This window comes from Panthera tigris, chromosome D4 (genome assembly GCF_018350195.1).
Source record: "Panthera tigris isolate Pti1 chromosome D4, P.tigris_Pti1_mat1.1, whole genome shotgun sequence".
NCBI lineage: Eukaryota > Metazoa > Chordata > Mammalia > Carnivora > Felidae > Panthera > Panthera tigris.
The window spans coordinates 13,955,841-13,975,351 of NC_056672.1; the positions used below are offsets into that span (position 1 = coordinate 13,955,841).

At 40.3% G+C, this 19,511-nt stretch overlaps 1 protein-coding gene across 2 annotated transcripts in view; it reads right to left on the reverse strand.

Annotated features, from left to right (window-relative positions):
* Positions 1–414: 414 nt before the first annotated feature.
* Positions 415–19,511, reverse strand: part of CEMIP2 (cell migration inducing hyaluronidase 2) — an 85,369-nt gene continuing 66,272 nt past the window's right edge. For both annotated transcript variants that reach the window (XM_042965186.1, XM_042965185.1), the window contains exons 19-24: positions 15,819–16,001; positions 11,516–11,735; positions 9,011–9,109; positions 5,206–5,360; positions 2,803–2,906; positions 415–2,449 (exon numbers count right to left, since the gene is read on the reverse strand). In XM_042965186.1, coding sequence (XP_042821120.1) covers positions 2,253–2,449; positions 2,803–2,906; positions 5,206–5,360; positions 9,011–9,109; positions 11,516–11,735; positions 15,819–16,001 — 958 coding nt within the window. In that variant the 3' untranslated portion in view covers positions 415–2,252. The remainder of the gene's footprint in view (positions 2,450–2,802; positions 2,907–5,205; positions 5,361–9,010; positions 9,110–11,515; positions 11,736–15,818; positions 16,002–19,511) is intronic.

The window sequence follows — 19,511 nt, forward strand, 5'->3', positions numbered from 1 at the left end:
GTATAGGAATAGCAAATAAAAATAATAGACAAATGTAATTTTGTTTTAGTCAAAAATTACAGACCGAAGTTAAACAGTGGACCTATTATATTAGTGCGGTGGGTCCTAAACCTGGCTGCATGTTAGAATCACCCAGGGAGCTTTAAAAAAATTCCAATGCCCAGGCTGCATCCCACACCAATTAAACCTGAAAGTAGGGGTGGGGGGTGGGGCCCAGGCCTTTGTATTTTTTAAAGCTGCCAGGCAATTCCAATGTGCAGGCAAGGTTGAGAATGTGATCCCTGTCCCTCTGTGGCTTAGTCTTTCAAAATCTACTTGGCAGATGGCTTCCCTTCCTCATCTCTGCCGATAGCTTCTTTACAGCTGCAATCTGGAATAAAAAAATGATTGATTGATTGAGTCACACACAATATATAAAAAATACATGCACACACATTTTTATTTATTTAACTTAGGCCCTGATTATTAGCATATAAATCAGAAAAAAACGAGTGCCTTGGAACTTACATAGCCTCTCCAAATCTTTAAAGAACCAAACTCTAAAAAACACACACAAGAGATACTTAAGTCGTAAAAAACACACACACAAACAGACTTTAATCACCTTCAGGAACCATGATCCAATAATATATTTCATAGGTAAGATCTTGTTCATCAAGATACAAAAGAAAAAAAACAAAAACAGCCTTAAACTTTAAGACATGTGCCCTTAGCAAGAGCACTTAGAGTTAGAATGGTTTATCGGCAGCATTTTGAGGTAGCATATTTTGTAAAGTCAACAGAAGTCACAGAGCTGCTCTGCAGTTTCTCATGGACACAAAGGGACAGGCCCTCAGCCTTTGCTCTCGGTGGAGGAAAACGAGCGTGTCTGTATTCAGGACCAAGTGAGCCTGAACACACTTCCTACCATCTGGCCACGGCCGTGTCTTCATACACTTCATGTATTACAGGTTTCGGAAAAGGTAAAGGCATTTTGATCCTTCTCTCCTCTTGGTGTGGTCACCGCCCCGGCTGTGGGGCCAATCTTTCTACCACATGCAATTCTCGCTGACAGAACACTCGGGGGGAAGGGAAATAGGGCATCATGGCACTTTTTTTAAAAAATTGGCTCTAACGATTTAATTAATTAAGAGTGACTAACTCCTCTAAGGCTATACAGAGTACTGTTTCTGAAGATCTCCTCCATGATTCTGACCCTTAAAAGGCTCTCCCTTTTTTCTCCCCCTGAGTGTAACATTTTGGGGTATCCTTAAGCTTTCTGCAATTTTCCTGGCAGGATGGGGAGCAGAAAAGCTTTAAAAAAATCCACACATAAAAACAACAACAAAAACCAGGTGCAGGAGCAACCCCAAGAACAGACTTCCTTTGTGCAAGTTGAAACAACCCAAGTTTACAGTTCAGGAAAACGGCCTTCTCTAAAAAAAAAAAAAAAAAAAAAAGAAAAAAGTAAATATTCAGCTCAGCTCTGCGTTTTAAACACGAATATACAGTTGAAACAGGTTAAGAATTAAAGCTGCAAATATGGTCCCAACAACTTCAGACCTTGGTGCAGATCAAATTTTTGCCCATGGGCGCAGATTTATGAGGGACGTCAAATCCCTAAAGCCCTTTTGTCCCAGTATCCTTTCTGTTTGAAAGTTAAACCCTTGGAAGGAATCAATGGACAAATGAATAAAAATAGCACATGCCCAGGCAAAAAAGGGCATGAGCTGGGCCTGAGCTGCCATATGGAAAACTCTGCCATTGAGTATCCTATACAATCGGCAAAGGCTGCCAGCCCAGATCCAGAGCCCAAGGCATCGGTGAACTTGCCAGCCACCCAGGTCAACTGTGGACCCAAAGCCAATGACACAACTGGGCATCAGCCTTCAAGTATATGAGGTGCTACAAGAGCTGGTTTGCTCAAGGACTTGGGCTGACCCTTGGAGGCCCCCGCCTTGTCCCATGACATCCTGTGATGCAAAAAGGAAAGCACTGCTTACAGTCACTAAAACACACAGAGTGGAAGGTGGGGAATCGAACCGCTCTCTGAATATACCAGCCTAACAAATACAAATAAAGTCTTCAACACTTTGTACAACTAGAAGGTGCGTGAGCTGGTATTTAAGCGATCACTTGAAGCTCTCTTTTCCCCTTTCTGGATCAAATAGGAAAATGGTTCCGTTGGGTTAACAGTGTCACTTTAAAAATGCCATAAATTAAATAAGTTAGTTCACATTTTTTTCCCCCAGCACTTAAGTTACAGAGAGTCTCTAATGTGCTTTTGAAGTCTGCATCAACAGTTCCAGATCTCTTCTGCGGACAGCGCTGGTTCTGTGACAACCATATTCATCCAGCTGCAAAGGTATGAATTGTTCAAGCAGCCCAAGGCCCTGGCCAGCAGGACTGGTGAATAGCTTAGCCCATGATGGTTTAAAGTTTCCGCTGAATCCCAAAAATATGGTACTCCCTTTAAAAACAAACAATAACAAAAAAAAAGGGTAATTCGTACATCTACTAGTTTCAGGCAAGATAATGCGGGAGGTGAGTCGGAGGTGAGCAAAACAAAGACAGTTATAAACACAAAAAAACTATCCTTCCTTACGTCAGCCATTGAACTCTTACCACCCACCTCTTGCCCCAAATAACAAACCACATCCCCAAACGCTTCCTCTAATAATGTTTCCTTATTTAAAGATGATCTTAATGATGCCCGCTTCAGCAAAATAAGCTCATGAAAACGATCTGGGGGCCATAGTCCACCATAAAAATGCTCATGTGGCTGGACTCATAAGAACCCCATAGAATAATACAAATACAAACCTTTTTTATAAAGATGTGCTGGTTTGGCTAATCCCAGAGGTACTAACGATTCTGAAATATTCAAATGCTTTATTTCTCCTCTTGTGCTCAACAAAACAATTGACCTGTATGTAAAAGTTAGAAAGTTGGAGGGAATTTCAGTAAATCAGCATGTGTTAATTGAGTACCTTTCTGAACTGAGTACACCATAGATATGCTAGATAAAAGCAGAACTCAAAACAAACAGGAAAAAAAAAAAAAACAGATGCTTTTCACCTTCCTGCTGTTCCAAGTTTGGCTCCCCTGACCCACCCAGAACTGTGTTGCTATTCCAAGGTGTCTCCAAGAGTAGGGAAGGCAAAGGTCATTTAGGTCAGTTGACCCAGTGAACAAATCGGGACTCTGCTCTTTTATGGAATAAACTAACAGAGGAGGTTAGTTTTGTTTGTTTCAGATACTCTACTTATCTATTTAAGTCCTATTATCTATTTATCAAATAAATTAATAAACATCAATTCTAAAAAGAAATAAAATCTGTGCCCCATGGTTTGGTTGAAATTGCCCTGTTTGCTATGTAGCATAGCAACATATATACTTAGATCTGTTTGTGGATTTTCTCTTCTCCTGACCTCTCCTCTCTTCTCTCTCCTCTGCCAATGCTATGCTGGCTAAATTACTATGGCCTCATGATTTATTTTAATATCTTATAAAACAAGCCCCCTGTATTAAGTTGTCTACAAATATTTTATTACTCTCCCACATTTATTCTTCCAGATGAATTTCAGTACCAACTGTCAAGGACAATAGAAAAGTAACCTATTAGGACACTGATGGAAATGTGTTAAATTTATATTTATGTAGGTAGAGTGACATCTTTACAATATTAATTTTCCCTCTAGAAACAGGGAAAATCTATCCTTTTCTTCAACTTGCTTATATCCATCAGTATTCATTTTCTTAATGAGGGTCCTGACATGTTTTATTAAGATCCAGAAGTTTTAGGTTGGTATGGATTCTTTGAAGTCATTCTAAAGCAGTGGTGACCATTCAGACTCAGAACAGAGGTCTGACCATAGCAACCCTACAGGCCTGACTCCCTTCAGGCTAGTCCCATGAGATCACTTACAGGTCCCCACTCCCCCCCACCCAATACGTGCACAGTCTCTCCAGAAGTCACTCCCAGTTGCGCCATAACCTCTTAACACTTTGTTAAGACACAACACACAGACAGTAAAGTATTACTAAGTGTTTAGCACACCAAATTTCTGCCCACTAAACATACTTATGTCACCAGCCCAGATGAAGAAGCACAGCACTACCCATATTTTAAAAGTCTTCCTTCGGTCTCCTTTCTAGAAACAACCTTGTGACTTTTTAATGACTTGGTTTTAACTCTTAAATCTATAGGGTACCGTGAAGGACACCAAGTTATCCTAAATATTGGTGGTGAGAGGTACACTCTGGATTGTTTTAGGTGGACTGAGTACCTGTGTTTCCACCACTGGGAAAAGTTTTAAATCCTGAAAGAAAACTGAGGCCTTGGAATTCCCTACAAGTATCTTAAAGCAGAAGACAGGGCTACACATGCACATTGTATATTACACTCAAATAATCCGATGACTTTAGGGGACTTCCTGAGACCTGGTTCTGTAAAGCGTAATGAGCGTAAGTCATCGGATAACCGAAGATGTGTTCAAAAACTAGACAGGACTTTACTCCCCAGGAAGCTTATGTCCCTCCCTTAGTTACTTCACTAACTGAAGATCTGCATGTAAATCAATGTCTGTAGCACAACCAAGGAAGGCAGAAAGGAGCCTGAATTCATCGCCTTGCCTCTAGGCAGGGTCTAACCAATCCCCAAAAAGAAAGGTTTTGTTCATGTGCCTGCTTCTTCAGAGACCAACAAAACAAAACCAATCAGACCAGGGCTCTGAAAAGAGAGACCAGATACTCAACTGCTTAAAAATCAGTTGACTCCTTTCCAGTCCCTTCCATGTGAGCCAGGAGATGAATTCACAGCACAATGCCATCTGGGGGCTTATCAGTGGGACAGATGGCCACAAAGGCAAAATTGTGTATAAAATTGCTTACATCAGTAATGAACCTTCTGAGTGAGTTAGGTGCAAAGCAGATCAACCAAATGCTAAAATGTGGGACAGTAAAGCTCCAAAATACAGAACAATACCCCTTCAAAGAGCCTTTACACTATTTGTAAACTCTTCTAATAGCCCGGCTTTCACTTATCAATGATAGGTACTTTAGACCACAGGGGTGTCCATCTGAGAAGAGGAAGGAATGGATACCTTTCAACAGCCGTAAGTGCCCACCGAGGAAAAGGGTGGAAAGACAAACCAAAGCTCAGAGTTAACCGGGTGTCACTTGCTCAAGGTGACTTGTCCCTCTTACAGAGCAAGCTTCACCTACCTTGGAGGGATGCCTGTTCTCAAATACTCTTCCAAGCGACTGATATCAGCAAGAGAGAAAACCTTCTTTGCCATTAAGCGGAAAGGAACGCTGCAGGCATCCACAACGAGGAGGAGAACACCCGGATTTTGGATGGTAAAGTCGGTGCCATTGACCTGAGAAGAGAGAAACGCCTTCCGCCGTCACCACCATTTCATATCTCCAGGATGGCTCATTTTTCTAGTCCGTCCCTCTGTCTTCTAAACCCATGATTCAAATTATAGTTCCAGGATTCAAGCTGCATGATCCATTTATTCTTTCTCCACCAACATCTGAAACTAAGCCAGTGTTCTCTAGACCGTGCCTCGATTGGTCTTTACTGTTGGGATAGATGCTCGAGAAAGGCATCTCGATGGAGGCACTCAGTTGAGCAGCGTGACTCTGCACGTGTACAGGATTAATTTTTGCACACACTCTCTCACTGGGGCCAATGCTTGCAAACTCAGTGAAAGATCAGCTGATAGCCTTGTACTGCAGCTCCGATAGCTCACTTAATGTCACATTGGTTCAGAAAAAAAATACCACACCTCCCCCCACACGTAAGCCCCCTGTTAGAGTTTAGGTTTGGAACAGGAGAGGAGCCAGATGGCTTCATCTCCTTTTTTCCATCCACAGCTCTCCTGTAAAATCAAAGTGGAAAAGTGGTAATTTCACCAGGATTTAAGCCACAAGGTAGTAATAGATTTGGTTCACAATTATTGTGAGCTGAAGTTTCCAGTAGTCCTCTTTAAACTAAATTAGCAGTTTGAGACTTCTTGAAGAAAATGGAACGCCAGACACATCCGAATATCATTAATTCATCAGCCAAAAAAGAAGGAAAAAAAACCCCTCACCAGACTAAAAAATGATTCAACACCAATTTAAGCCACAGGCACTGTTCCTACCTAAAATGTGCAAAATTGGGGCATTTGGCTGGCTCAGTCGGATGAGCGTGTGACTCCTGATCTCAGGGTTGTGAGTTCAAGCCCCAAATCGAGTGCAGAGATTACTTAAATAAATCAATAAAAACTTAAGAAAAAAGTTTTCCTTAAAAAATAAAGAAAGAAATTGTGTAAAATTATAAACTATACTAAAGGCTAACAAAGGAGAAATGCTATCACCACTGCACCTGTACTTGTTTGGGGAAATTATATTGAAATTTTATTTCTAACCACTACTGGTCTCACAGGAATCAAAATGACTTTTTCGCTATGTTTATATTGCTCTAATCTAGAGAATAATTCTGGAAATCCTTGAGGTAAAGTACCCTTTTATATTTGGAAAGACTGAAGTGTTTTTAAGACACTTGTTTTTAAAACTCAGAATACATAAAATTAAGATACATCTGAGAAAAAATATATAATGATACCCAACACGCTTAAACTGTCCTTTTGCAAAGAATCCCCTAAGACCTACTGCTTAAAGAAACACAGCAGTTTCCACACAGACCAAAGCAATGCCATGTCCTAGCAAAGACTCTTCAGGTACTGCAAGGGGAAAGCACTGGAGGCAAATGTGACAAAATACAATGTTCTGTGACTTTTTTGGGGTCCCGAGCACTCAGTATGCAGCAATGGAGGTTTAAAAAAATGTCTTCACAGGGCACCTGGGTGGTTCAGTCGGTTAAGCGTCTGACTCTTGGTTTTGGTTCAGGTCATGATCTCACAGTGCATGCATGAGTGCAAGTCCTGTGTCAGGCTCTGCACTGACAGTGTGGAGCCTGCTTGGGATTCTCTCTCTCTCTCCCTTTCTCCCTGCCCCTGCCATGCTCACGTTCTCTCTTTCAAAATAAAAATAAAACTTACCAAAACAAAACAAAACAAAGTCTTCCGACCCTGGAGCAGAGCCTGTCTGAGATTTTTTTGAGCAAAGCAGTATCTTCTTAAATTATTTAGTGAAGTTAATAGAGCAGAAAGACTCGGCACCCACTTGCTTCCATTACACAACTGACTCCCACCCAGATACCATGCCAACCGGCTAGGATCAGGCTCTCCAGGTAGCCGACGGCATTGAGATACTGAGTTAACAAATTTCATGCCAAAAAAAATCACATCTCAAACATAGTACAAAACGAGCAGTTGCTAACACAGGATAGTAGGCATAAATATACAGTTGGGAAATCTTTGGGCTACCTTTAAATAGGAATCTTCTCTATTTATTTTTAATATTTGTGTGTGGTCATGAGATCCAACTGCTTAACAAATTTTAAGTGTGCAATACATAATTGTGGACTGCAGGGACAACGTTGTACAGCAGCTCTTGAGAGTTTATGTATCTTATTCAATTGAAACTACATGCCTGCTGATCAGGAATGCCTCATTTCACCCTCCCACCTTAAGTAGGGATATTCTTGTTTTAACTTGTTTTAACGTTTATTTTTGAGACAGAGAGAGAGAGAGAGAGAGAGAGAGAGAGCGTGAGCTGGGGAGAGGCAGAGGGAGAGGGAGACACAGAATCTGAAGCAGGCTCCAGGCCCTGAGCTGTCAGCACAGAGCCCGACGCGGGGCTCGAACTCACAAACCGCGAGATCATGACCTGAGCCGAAGTCGGACACTTTACCAACTAAGCCACCCAAGTGCCCCAGTAGGGATACACTTAATTCAGAGTTGCTACAAAGCTCTTAATTCAGAGTTCAGCCCTGGAAATGGATGGTGGGGATACCTGCACAAAAATATCAATGGACTTCATGCCACTGAGTTGCACACTTAAAAACGATTAAGATGATTGGGGCGCCTGGGTAGCTCAGTAAGTTAAGTGTCTGACTCTTGATTTCAGCTCAAGTCATGATTTTACAGTTTGTAGGATCGAGCCCCGTGTTGGTCTCTGCACTGAGAGCTTGGGATTCTCTCTCTCAAAATAAATAAATAAACTTAAAAAAGAAAACCCTAAAAAATGGTTAAGATGATGAATGTTATGTTATAAATACTTTAACACAAGTAAAAAATTGGAAAGTAAAACAAGAGTAAGGTAGAATTTTGTCAACATACAACATGTGGATTTGTGATTGTGTTGCCCACCACTTTAAAACACTGGGCTCGTATGGTTAGAGGATGGGTCAAGCAGGTGAAGGGGATTAAGAGGTGCAGACCTCCAGTTATAAAATAAATAAATCACAGGGAAGAAAAGTACAGCATAGGGAATAGAGTCAATAATATTGTAATAACTTCATATGGTGTCAGGTGGTAACTACACTTACCATGGTGAGCATTTCATAACGTATACAGCTGTGAAACCTGCTGTGCCTGGAACTAATATAATATAACATTGTATGTCAGCTATATTTCAATTATAAAAGTTAAAAAAGAGGGGCCTTTAAAGAGACCACGCGAGACTGGGACCAGGCCCAGGCTGGATGTCACTTAGATGGCTACATACCTGCCACCACAAGAGTTCCTAACACAGTGGCACTTGGGTCAATCTGATTTTGGACAGATCTCATGCCAACAGCTGGTTACCACTGGCGAGCTTGGCTCTTAACCCCAATTCTAAGTGTTGGCGATGAGGTTTAGGCCTTTACTTCCATAAACTTGCCTAGAACAGACAACTAACACTTTGTGAACAAATTTTGACATTCACCTCAAAGTTATCAGTAAAGACAATCTACTGAGAAAAAAAAAAGATTTTTTAGTAAGTTTGAACTTATTTAAAACTGCAAATGTTTAGGAGGTACTTATAACTTTATTACATTGCTTGCCACCAAGGGACTGTTGCCAGAGATGATTCATGTCACCGGGATGAAATATCAAAGTGAGAAACTGAGGCAGGGTACATGTCAGATGGTACTTACGGAGATCACAGACAGGTCTCCACGCTGAGTCTCTGCTTTACTGGGTGACTGGAATTGCACGGGGAGGTAGCTTTTATGAGGATCACTAGTAAACACCACCTAAACGGGGAGGAAATTCCATATTAACGTCAACTGCATCTTCCTTCAAAAGGGCCTCAAATTAAACCCAATTATATCAAACCCAATGGTGTTTTTTCCCCCTTTGTACATATTGCATGGCCTAGAATTCCATGTGTTGATACCCATGTAACACAAGAAGTGATTGTTCCTCACTTTCTGGAATAATCCCAGTTTCAAATCATTGTACTCTTATTAATAAAACCAATTCTGCAAATGGCTAAGTAAGTGTGCTTTACACTTATAAACACTTTATACAAACAATAGTCACAAATGTTTTTAAAGGTCCTTTTCAGACCAGTTATCTTAAATAGGGACTGAGTCACTCCCGAACTAAGAAGTATAGATGACAAGGATTACCCTGTTCAAAACCTTTTAGCAGGCTGTGCATCACCAGGCTAAATTCTTCTACCAGACTTGCAATGTGTCCCATAAATCAAGCCACGCCTTATGTACGGGCCCCTAACCCCACTGTTCTAGCACATTCCACACACAGTGCAGCAACTTTGCTTTCCCACAGTGCTTCATCTCCTTTCCTGCCAAAATTCTGCCTTTGCAGATGCTGTTCCCTCCCAAGAGTGTCCTTGTTTCCTTCTACTCCTCAAAATCACTCCCAGCCTCCAAATCCCACCTCCTCCCTCCTCCCTAAAGGCTTTCTTCTCATTCTAAAGCAAGCTTCTCACACAACTGAGCACCTAAAGTATATATCTTTCGGAATGGATGTCAACAACTTCCTCACAAGGGCAAATAGTCATGAGACATCATGATGCTAAACATTCAGAAGCTCCACATTTCTTTGAGTCTCCGGTTTGGAGTCAAAAATTCATGTGAATTTTCCTATTTACTCCTAAGGTACATGTGCCTGTTTTTAATATTCAAAACAAACTCATTCCCTCAAATCTCCAAGTAAAAGCGATGTTTTCAAACACTTCAAGTACCATGCAATTGCACCAATATATATCATCGGTATTTTCAAAAAAATAAATTCTAACCAATGTTTCAAGCGCATGCACACACACACACACACACACACACACACACACACACACACAACAAAGAATGCTAAACATTAAGGTATGGAACCATTAACAAGACAGGCTATTTCCAATGATGATTATTTTTAAAAATTATAATGTTGGAGTCGTAACTATAAATTACATAATCTTGTCAGTAATGAAGAACTTTCTTAACAAATTCAACTTGAAAATTGGGCTGGAGAATTTACTTTTCCACAAAGATTATCTAAAAATGCCACTTTAGCAGTTAAGACATTACATGGGACAGGCAAGGATCTATATAAACTTCCTCAGGTACATGGCTGGTGGGTTGGTGGGTTGGTGGGTGGGTTGATTGGTTGGTTGGTTGGTTGGTCGGTGGGTTGGTGGTAGAATTTTAGTTGAGTTGAAGAATAGAGGTGGCACAGGGATATGAAACACTGAAACTGTGATAGTGAACTGCCATTGAAAATATACTTACCATATATCCTAATAGGAAGGAAAAAAAAATCCCTGACCTTACTATCACCGATAGGCAAAAACAAACGAGAAACATTTCTGATTCAGTAGGATTGGCATAGGACCAAGAATTCTAATATTTCACAAGTTCCCAGGTGATGCTGATGCTGTCAGTCTGGAGACCCCACTTTGAGAACTGTTTCCCTTAACCCATATTTGTTTCTGTAAAGGTTAAATATTAATTCTACACTTCTTTTTCACTTAGAATTGGTCTGACTTCCTTTAGAAACCCCATGCCCAATTTGAGCTCATATTTTGGACTTTCAATGTCATGTTTTCTTAAGATCCAGAGAGAAACTTTATAATTAAGAATATGTTAGGTGAAGCATTTCACTTCTAGCCCAAGTTAGTTTGTACTTTTAACTACAGACAAATATAATAGCACATGCTTCAAAATTAATCACTTCCAACCTTGAAAAAAAAGGAAATAATTTTCATATCAAGTGCATTTTTGGAAGAGAAATTTTACAGTCATCAATAAAACAACGTATTTTTCTACATCATTGAAATGTAAACCCAATAGCAATATTGTAACAGAATCACACCTGAGGGGGGAAAAAAGATGAGGACCAAAACGTCTATAGTCATCCAGGATAAACTGACATATCACAGGGGTAAGATATTTTTATTATGAATTTGGACTAGTTTGCTTCTTATAAGCATCACATTCTACAATGGGCCACAATTCAGGAGAAACCATGCAATATTTCTAACTTGGCAATACAGATGTTTCAAAGAAAAATGTGCCTATTGCAAAAAAAAAAAAAAAAACAAAAAAAAAAAACCCAAAAAACCAAAAAAAAACCCTCCAAAAACAAAAAAAAACTTTTCATTCTTTCTCTCAACCCACAGTCCACTTTTCTTCCTTGTTTACCTGTTGGGTCCCGCAGCCTTGACAAAGCCCGGTGAGCATGGATGGCATGCGCTTGAGTGCTGATGGCTTCCTGTAATACTGAGGATAAGCTTTGGCCATGCAGTTACTGATGTCTTTTGAGTCTGTTGCTGCCTGGATCTTGACTCTTTCGCATCCCTGAGATGAACAGTAACTGTGGCCATCCCTGTGGCTTTTGGCTTTGAGATACAAAAATAGTAACCTGCGTAGAACACAAACCAATCCATAGGGTGTTAGACTGACACTCACAAACTAACAAAAATTCCTCAGATCAGCTCATGGCCTAAAGGGACATTCCTTTAATAAAGTAACTTTTCCTTAAAAGAAAATAAATTACAAAAGTAATAAAGTTGTTTTTCATTCCTTTCTATCCTCCTAGGGTCCTAAGTCAAATGTAAAGACTATGTTCAGAAAATATTTTGATAACCCAATTCAGTCATTCTGGAACATATCAAAGTTAATTTCTGGATTAAATTAGTTCAATGGGTAATTTGGGAGGATGGCCTTTGGTTGGTTCAAAAATTCTTTGGAAAATTTTAGACTTGTATTGAGTTTTAGGATTTTGTAAATTAGTGTGGTTTATTCTTTTTTTTTTTTTTTTGGTTTATAAATCATTTTGGTTTAAGGCATAAAATTGAAATAATAAAAATAGCAACTGTGACTTGCTTGGCTAAGGCCAAGATATGGTCTCACATCAGTTCCTGTGATGTTTACTAAGAGCAGATGGGCCTGAGGTCCTTCTGTCTGTACTTTGGCCAAAATCAAGTGAAATGAATAGTCACGCCCACTCTGAATGATCCTCCAGCTGCCAAGATGAGTGGAAAAGTCACTTCCAGGCAACAGTCCAATGTCTGTCAGCGGAACTGGTGTTTCTGAACCAAGGGGAGACTGTAAAGCATTTGATCAAATGTGATTGATTACTAGAGATTAAGAACTCATATTTTAATAGGAAGTCAGTGAACAATTAAAAGTTGTGATACTGAGGAAAAAATCAGCCATTGTCCTAACATCGATACTTTTAACATATATGCAGAAGGAATGAAAGGGACCTAATTAGGTCTGGGCTTTTTGAGATAGAATTAAAAATTGTCAAAATGAATAGAATTAAAAAGAATGAGAACCTTGGAGACTGAGGGATTATAAAAATACCTGGCTGAGCAATCCCTATCAAAATAACAGCAGCATTCTTCACAGAGCTAGAACAAACAATCCTAAAATTTGTATGGAACCAGAGAAGAACCCAAATAGCCAAAGCAATCTTGAAAAAGAAAACCAAAGCTGGAGGCATCATAATCCTGGACTTCAAGCTGTATTACAAAGCTGTAATCATCAAGACAATCTGGTACTGGCACAAAAACAGACACTCAAATCAATGGAACAGAATAGAGAACCCAGAAATGGACCCACAAATGTTTGGCCAACCAATCTTTGACAAAGCAGGAAAGAATATCCAATGGTATACAGATAGTCTCTTCAGCAAGTGGTGCTGGGAAAACTGGACAGTGACATGCAGAAAAATGAACCCGGACCACTTTCTTACACCATACACAAAAATAAACTTAAAATGGATGAAAGACTTAAACATAAGATAGGAAGCCATCAAAATCCTAGAGGAGAAGGCAGGCAAAAACCTCTTTGACCTTGGCTGCAGCAACTTCTTACTTAACACGTCTCCAGAGGCAAGGGAAACAAAAGCAAAAATGAACTATTGGGACTTCATCAAAATAAAAAGCTTTTGCACAGCAAAGAAAACAATCAGCAAAACTAAAAAGCAACCAATGGAATGGGAGAAGATATTTGCAAATGACATATCAGATAGAGGGTTAGTATCCAAAATCTATAAAAAACTTATAAAACTCAACACCCAAAAAACAAACAATCCAGTGAAGAAATGGGCAAAAGACATGAATAGACACTTCTCCAAAGAAGACATCCAGATGGCCAACCGACACATGAAAAAATGCTCAACATCACTCATCATCAGGGAAATACAAATCAAAACCACAATGAGATACCACCTCACACTTGTCATAATGGCTAACATTAATAACTCAGGCAACAAAAGATGTCAGCGAGGATGTATAGAAAGAGGATCTCTTTTCACTGCTGGTGGGAATGCAAGCTGGTGCAGCCACTCTGGAAAACACTATGGAGGTTTCTCAAAAAATTAAAAATACAACTGCCCTACGACCCAGCAATTGCACTACTAGGTATTTATCCACGGGATACAGGTGTGCTGTTTCAAAGGGGCACATGCACTCCCATGTTTATAGCAGCACTATCAACAATAGCCAAAGTATGGAAAGAGCACAAATGTCCATCGATGGATGAATGGATAAAGAAGATGTGGTATATATATACAATAGAGTATTGCTCGGCACTCAAAAAGAATGAAATCTTGCCACTTGCAACTATGTGGATGGAGCTGGAGGGTATTATGCTAAGTGAAACTAGTCCGTCAGAGAAAGACAAATATCTTATGACTTCACTCACATGAGGAATTTAAAGATACAAAACAGATGAATATAAGGGAAGGTAAGTAAAAATGATATCAAAATAGGGAGGGGGATAAAACATAGGAGACTCTCAAATATAGAAAACAAACAGAAGGTTGCTGGAGGCATTGTGGGAGGGAGGAATGGGCTAAATGGGAAAGGGGCATTAAGGAATCTACTCCTGAAATCATTGTTGCATTACATGCTAACTAACTTGGATGTAAATTAAAAATAAACAAAAAGGGTGCCTGGGTGGCTGAGTCGGTTGAGCGTCTGACTTTGGCTCAGGTCATGATTTCGCGGTTCATGGGTTCGACCCCAATTCAGGCTCTGTGCTGACAGCTCAGGGCCTGGAGCCTGCTTCCGATTCTGTGTCTCCCTCTCTCTCTGCTCCTCCCCTGCTCATGCTCTTTCTCTCAAAAATAAATAAAGATTAAAAAAATTTAAATAAACAAACAAATAAATAAATAAAAATACCCGGCTGAACAAAATATTTCCCAGCTAATCATGAATTTGTGATCCCCAGACCATCCTCACAAATTTAGGTGTTGCATTTATTTTTGTGGAAAATCAATAGGGAATGTGGAATTTCTGTCATCTGTAGAACTAAAGTCCAAGTAGGGTGTTTTAAGTCTAATTAGAAATTGAAAATCAGAGACAATTATGGTAAGAGAAGACTTAAGCTGGCCACACTGGCTGCTGGAGGGGTCCTGGAGGGCAAACGAGCTGCATCTTATTCAAAAACTAATAAGGCACTCGACTAAAACCCGACCTCATTCCCCCATCAGACTCGCCACCCTTCTCCCCATTCTGAACTTGTCTTTCCCCAAACATGCCATGCCACGTTCTTCCATGCCTCCATGCATCTATCCACACTGCTCCTAGGGACACCTTACCCCTCTCTTTTTCCATCTCCTCCTACTGGTTCCTCAGGAGTTAGCCCCATGACTGGGCATCCTAGAGCTTCTGGGTTACCGCAAAAGGCCTACTGAACATCCTGCTACGGGATTTACAGCATATAATCCTCTAGCTCTCTAATTACTTGCTTGGCATGCCCACATCCTTCAATGGACTGTGAATTTGTGGAAGAAATGAGCCTTATTTACATCAGTATCTTTACAGCACCTAGACGATGGCACGTGATAGGAATGTCAGCTCAAGGAATGGATACTAAAGGAGCATGCTACTTGTTGGAAGAGTACAGGAGATCGAGCCTACCATAACCCAAAGGCTGAGAGACTGTAACTGGATAAAAGCAGACAAAGCCAACAGGACCCCAGGTGAACAGGATTAGAATTAAAAAGTGGAAAGATGTAGCCTAGAGAGAGTTGAAAGCAAATATGCCATGGTTATACAGTGGTTTGTTTTTGTTTTTTGTAAACTCAAGGTCAACTTGAAAGATCACCTTAAAGGAAGAAAAAAAAGAGAGCTTTTGCTGAAATATGAACTATATCACATGTAAATAATCATCTTAAGGGTTGTGATAGAAAAAAATTATTTTGATTTTCCATTGGGTCTACTGGTTCTTTACTGACAAGGATAATTTCTCTCTCTAAATTGCCTTAATAGGTATATGGCAAACATCTTCATTTCATTCCTGCTGCCAACTATAATTACGAGGCATTCTGTCTCTAAACCTCTAATAGTGATGAGCAGAGAATTACCCACATCAGCTGCTTTTCTAAACAGCTGTCACATCACAACCTATTCTTAGTTAGGGTGAAGAACTAGTCATTTCACCATTAAAGAAAAGTAGCAATAATTCTCATTCACTGGTTGTGCTTCATTACCCCGCGCTGGAGTCAAAATAGAATTTCCTCTCCGACTGCTTTCTCTGCAATTCCTCCAGTGAATGCACAGGCTCATACTCTTCCATTTTGGATAATGAGCCATTATGGCGCTGTAAAAAGCCAAAGGTAACCTGAAAACTTGTGTTTGATGGATAGCAGAGGCCAACTCGAATCCAGTCATTCCTGTAAAGGAGACACAATAAAACAATGAATTCACACTTAGGCCTATATAATTTTGAGTATTATAGCATATGTAAATTTCAGCCATGATTTTTCTCCTCCTTAAATTTCTCCTGTGTACTGAGCCACTAACAGTGAAGTCCTGTACCCCAACACACCAGCAAATACCCTATCTTTGTATGTTCCCCACACTTCTCAATATATATATACAACAATTGTCTGGCTTATAAAAAATGTCTTAGTTTCAACAGGACTTCAGGGAATGTGAATAGAAGTTGGATAAAATGTACTTAGGCACTGCAAGAAGAGAATAAAGTTAAGTGACATGGCTGGGTATGGGGTACACGAAGATGAAGGAGACACTAAGAACATGATAGCGGGAGCATACACCGGTAAAATCTTTGAACAGAACTTTTTTAAATTTTTTAATGGCTATTTATTTTTGAGGGAGAGAGAGAGAGACAGAGAGGCAGAGCATGAGCAGGGAGAGGGGCAGAGAGAGAGACAGACACACACGGAATCCAAAGCAGGCTCCAGGCTGTCAGCACAGAGCCCGACGTGGGGTTCAAACTCACAAACTATGAGATCATGACCACAGCCGAAGTCTGACGCTAACCAACAGAGCCACCCAGGCGTCCCTAAAGAGAATCTTCTTTAAAGTTAATCTCTGCGTCCAACGTGAGGCTCAAACTCACAACCCTGAGATCAAGAGTTGCATGCTCCACTGACTGAGCCAGCCAGGTGCCCCTTCAAAGAATTATTTTGTTTATAAATGTGTTTTGTCTTTTGTTATTGCATTTAGGATAAATACCTAGTGGTAAAATTGCTGAATATAAAGGCATATGTATTTTTAAAGTTTTTGATGCATATTACCAAATTACCATGGTGTTTTTTCCTTATCTGATGTCCTATCTTTAGATATAAAATCAATACTTTCTGAAAACAATTAAAAATATTGCCCTTTTTTAAATCATTTGCTGTTTGGGGGAATTTTTTTTAAGTGATTTAATGTTTTGTTTTGTTTTGGTTTTTTTTGACAGAGAGAGAGAGAGAGAGAGAGAGAGAGAGACAGTGCAAGAGGGGAGGGGCAGAGAGAGAGGGAGACATAGAATCTGAAGCAAGCTCCAGGCTCTGAGCTGTCAGCACAGAGCCCCATGTGGGGCTCAAACTCAGGAATGGCGAGATCATGACCTGAGTCAAGGTCAGATGCCTAAATAACTGAGCCACCAGGCGCCCCTTCAGGCATTTTTTAAGTTGTGGTAAAATATATGTAACAAAAAATATCATCTTTTTATCCATTTTAATTCCACAGTTCCATGGCATTAAGTACATTGGCAAGGTTATATAAATCACTACTATTCTAAAGAATTTTTTTTAAGTTTATTTATTTATTTGGAGAAAGAGAGACAACACGCAGGGGAAGGGCAGAGAGAGAAGGGGAGATAGGATCTAAACTGCATTCCCGCTAACAGCAGAGAGCCCAATGCTGGGCTTGAACCCACGAACTGTGAGATCATGACCTAAGCCAAGATTGCCTGCTTAACCAACTTAGCCACCCGGATGCCCCCTCTTCTAAAGAATTTTTAAGGGCACCTGGTGGCTCAGTCAGTTAACGGTCCAACTAATGGTATCGGCTCTGGTCGTGAGCCGATACGTGAGCCGTTTGTGAGTCTGAGCCCTGCATCAGGCTCTGCGCTGAGCCCGCTTGGGATTCTCTCTTTCCCTCTCTCTCTGCCCCACCCTGCTTGTTCTCTCTCTCTCTCAAAAAAAAAAACAAAAAAAACAAAAAAAACACTTTAAGAATTGAAACAATATGTAACAAGGCCTTAAAATTATTCATGCAGCTTTTACCAGTACTTTCGCTAAAGAATAATTAGAAATGCAGACCAAAAATGTCTAAGAAAAGATGCTCTGTGTAATATCATTTATAATAGCAAAAGGGGGATATGGAGAGGCTGGCAGAAGAAACACTAAATGTTCATGGAGGAAGACAGTAGTTAAATAAATCTTGGTTTATCTATATGCTCAGAAAACACGTGAGGGTAGAGAGAGAGAACAATACGTTTATAATGTCTCACTTCGATTAGAATTCTAGGGTTTTTTTTTTTTTCCATTTTCCTCATGTTTTTCTCTATTTTCTTTATTTTGTTTAAGGAATACGTACAGCTTTTATCATGTTTAAAGTGTTATTTGCAGAAGAGGCACTGTGACAAAACCTATGACCGCTCCATGATCATATTAAATTTGAGAAGAAAAAAATTATCTGTCTCCTCCTCTTGCCTCTGCCCATGATGTAATTTTTACAAACTCTGAGCTACTTAAGCAAGGAAAGTCTGACTGAACTTCAAAAGCCCATGCAGATTTTTGAAACTTCTGGGCTCAGCCTTTTTTCACTTTAAAATATTTTTACTTGCTCAGTATTTGTTCAAAAATTACACGTGATACTTATAGAATCCTGCATACCACGTGGTTGTAATACCTCACCTCAAGTTCGTAACCTGCCAGATATAATTCTTCGGACTACTGATCGCTGACATTTCTCCTTGAGCCTCTGTAGCTATCATTTGTTTCTTTCATTGCCTTCTCCGCTGCTCACTCATGGGAGCGATAATATCATACTGGCTTTTGGGAAACTGCCCCCCAGACACACTGTGAACTAAGGATTAGAGACGAGGAGATAGAACAGGATCCAGGCAACAGATGATAATGACCTGAACTCAGCCACAAGCATCAGAGGTGGAAAGAAGAGGAGAGATGCAAACAACATTAAGGAGACAGAGCTAACAGGGTTTGGTCACTGATGGGAAGGGATGAAGAAAAAGAAGAGTCGGTGATGACTCCTGGGATTTTTGCCTTGGTTGGCTCAGTAGGCAGGGCTGTGATTCTCCAGCAAAGGAACAGAGAAAGCACAGCAAGTATTATAGGAAAGTAGCAATGGTCCAGTTTAGAGGATGTGCGAGATCTAACAGCTCAGAACCCACTGATATTCACCGATCCTTGGAAGTGACCTATTCAGAGCTGAATTCCTACATGTTCTATGCCTCCCTCTGTTCATTTCAAGTGAGCGTTTTAAGAGAGTTCTAACAAGTCAGAGCTTTATGACCAGCCAGGTGAACAAGCCATTTTGATTTTTTCCAGTACATATCTGAGCAGTTGCATGGAGTCTCATAGGTTAACCATCACATATAAATAGATTGGTTACCTCTACCTTTCAAAATAATCCCATCCCTCCCTTCCAGCATCCTCTGTCACCTCCCCTGAGGCACCCTATGCTCTTAACACGCTGAATCCGTCAGTCCCTGAGCAGAACCAGCTTTTTCTCAAAGGTATTGTTTTTATAACAAGACAAAACACTTAGTATCCCTTCCTCAGGGGCACCTGGTGGCTCAGACAGTTAAATGTCTGTCTCTTGATTTTGGCTCAGATTGTGATCTAACGGTTCATGGGCTCCAGCCCCACGTTGGGCTCTGTGCTGACAGCATGGAGCCTGCCTAGGATTCTCTCTCTCGCCCT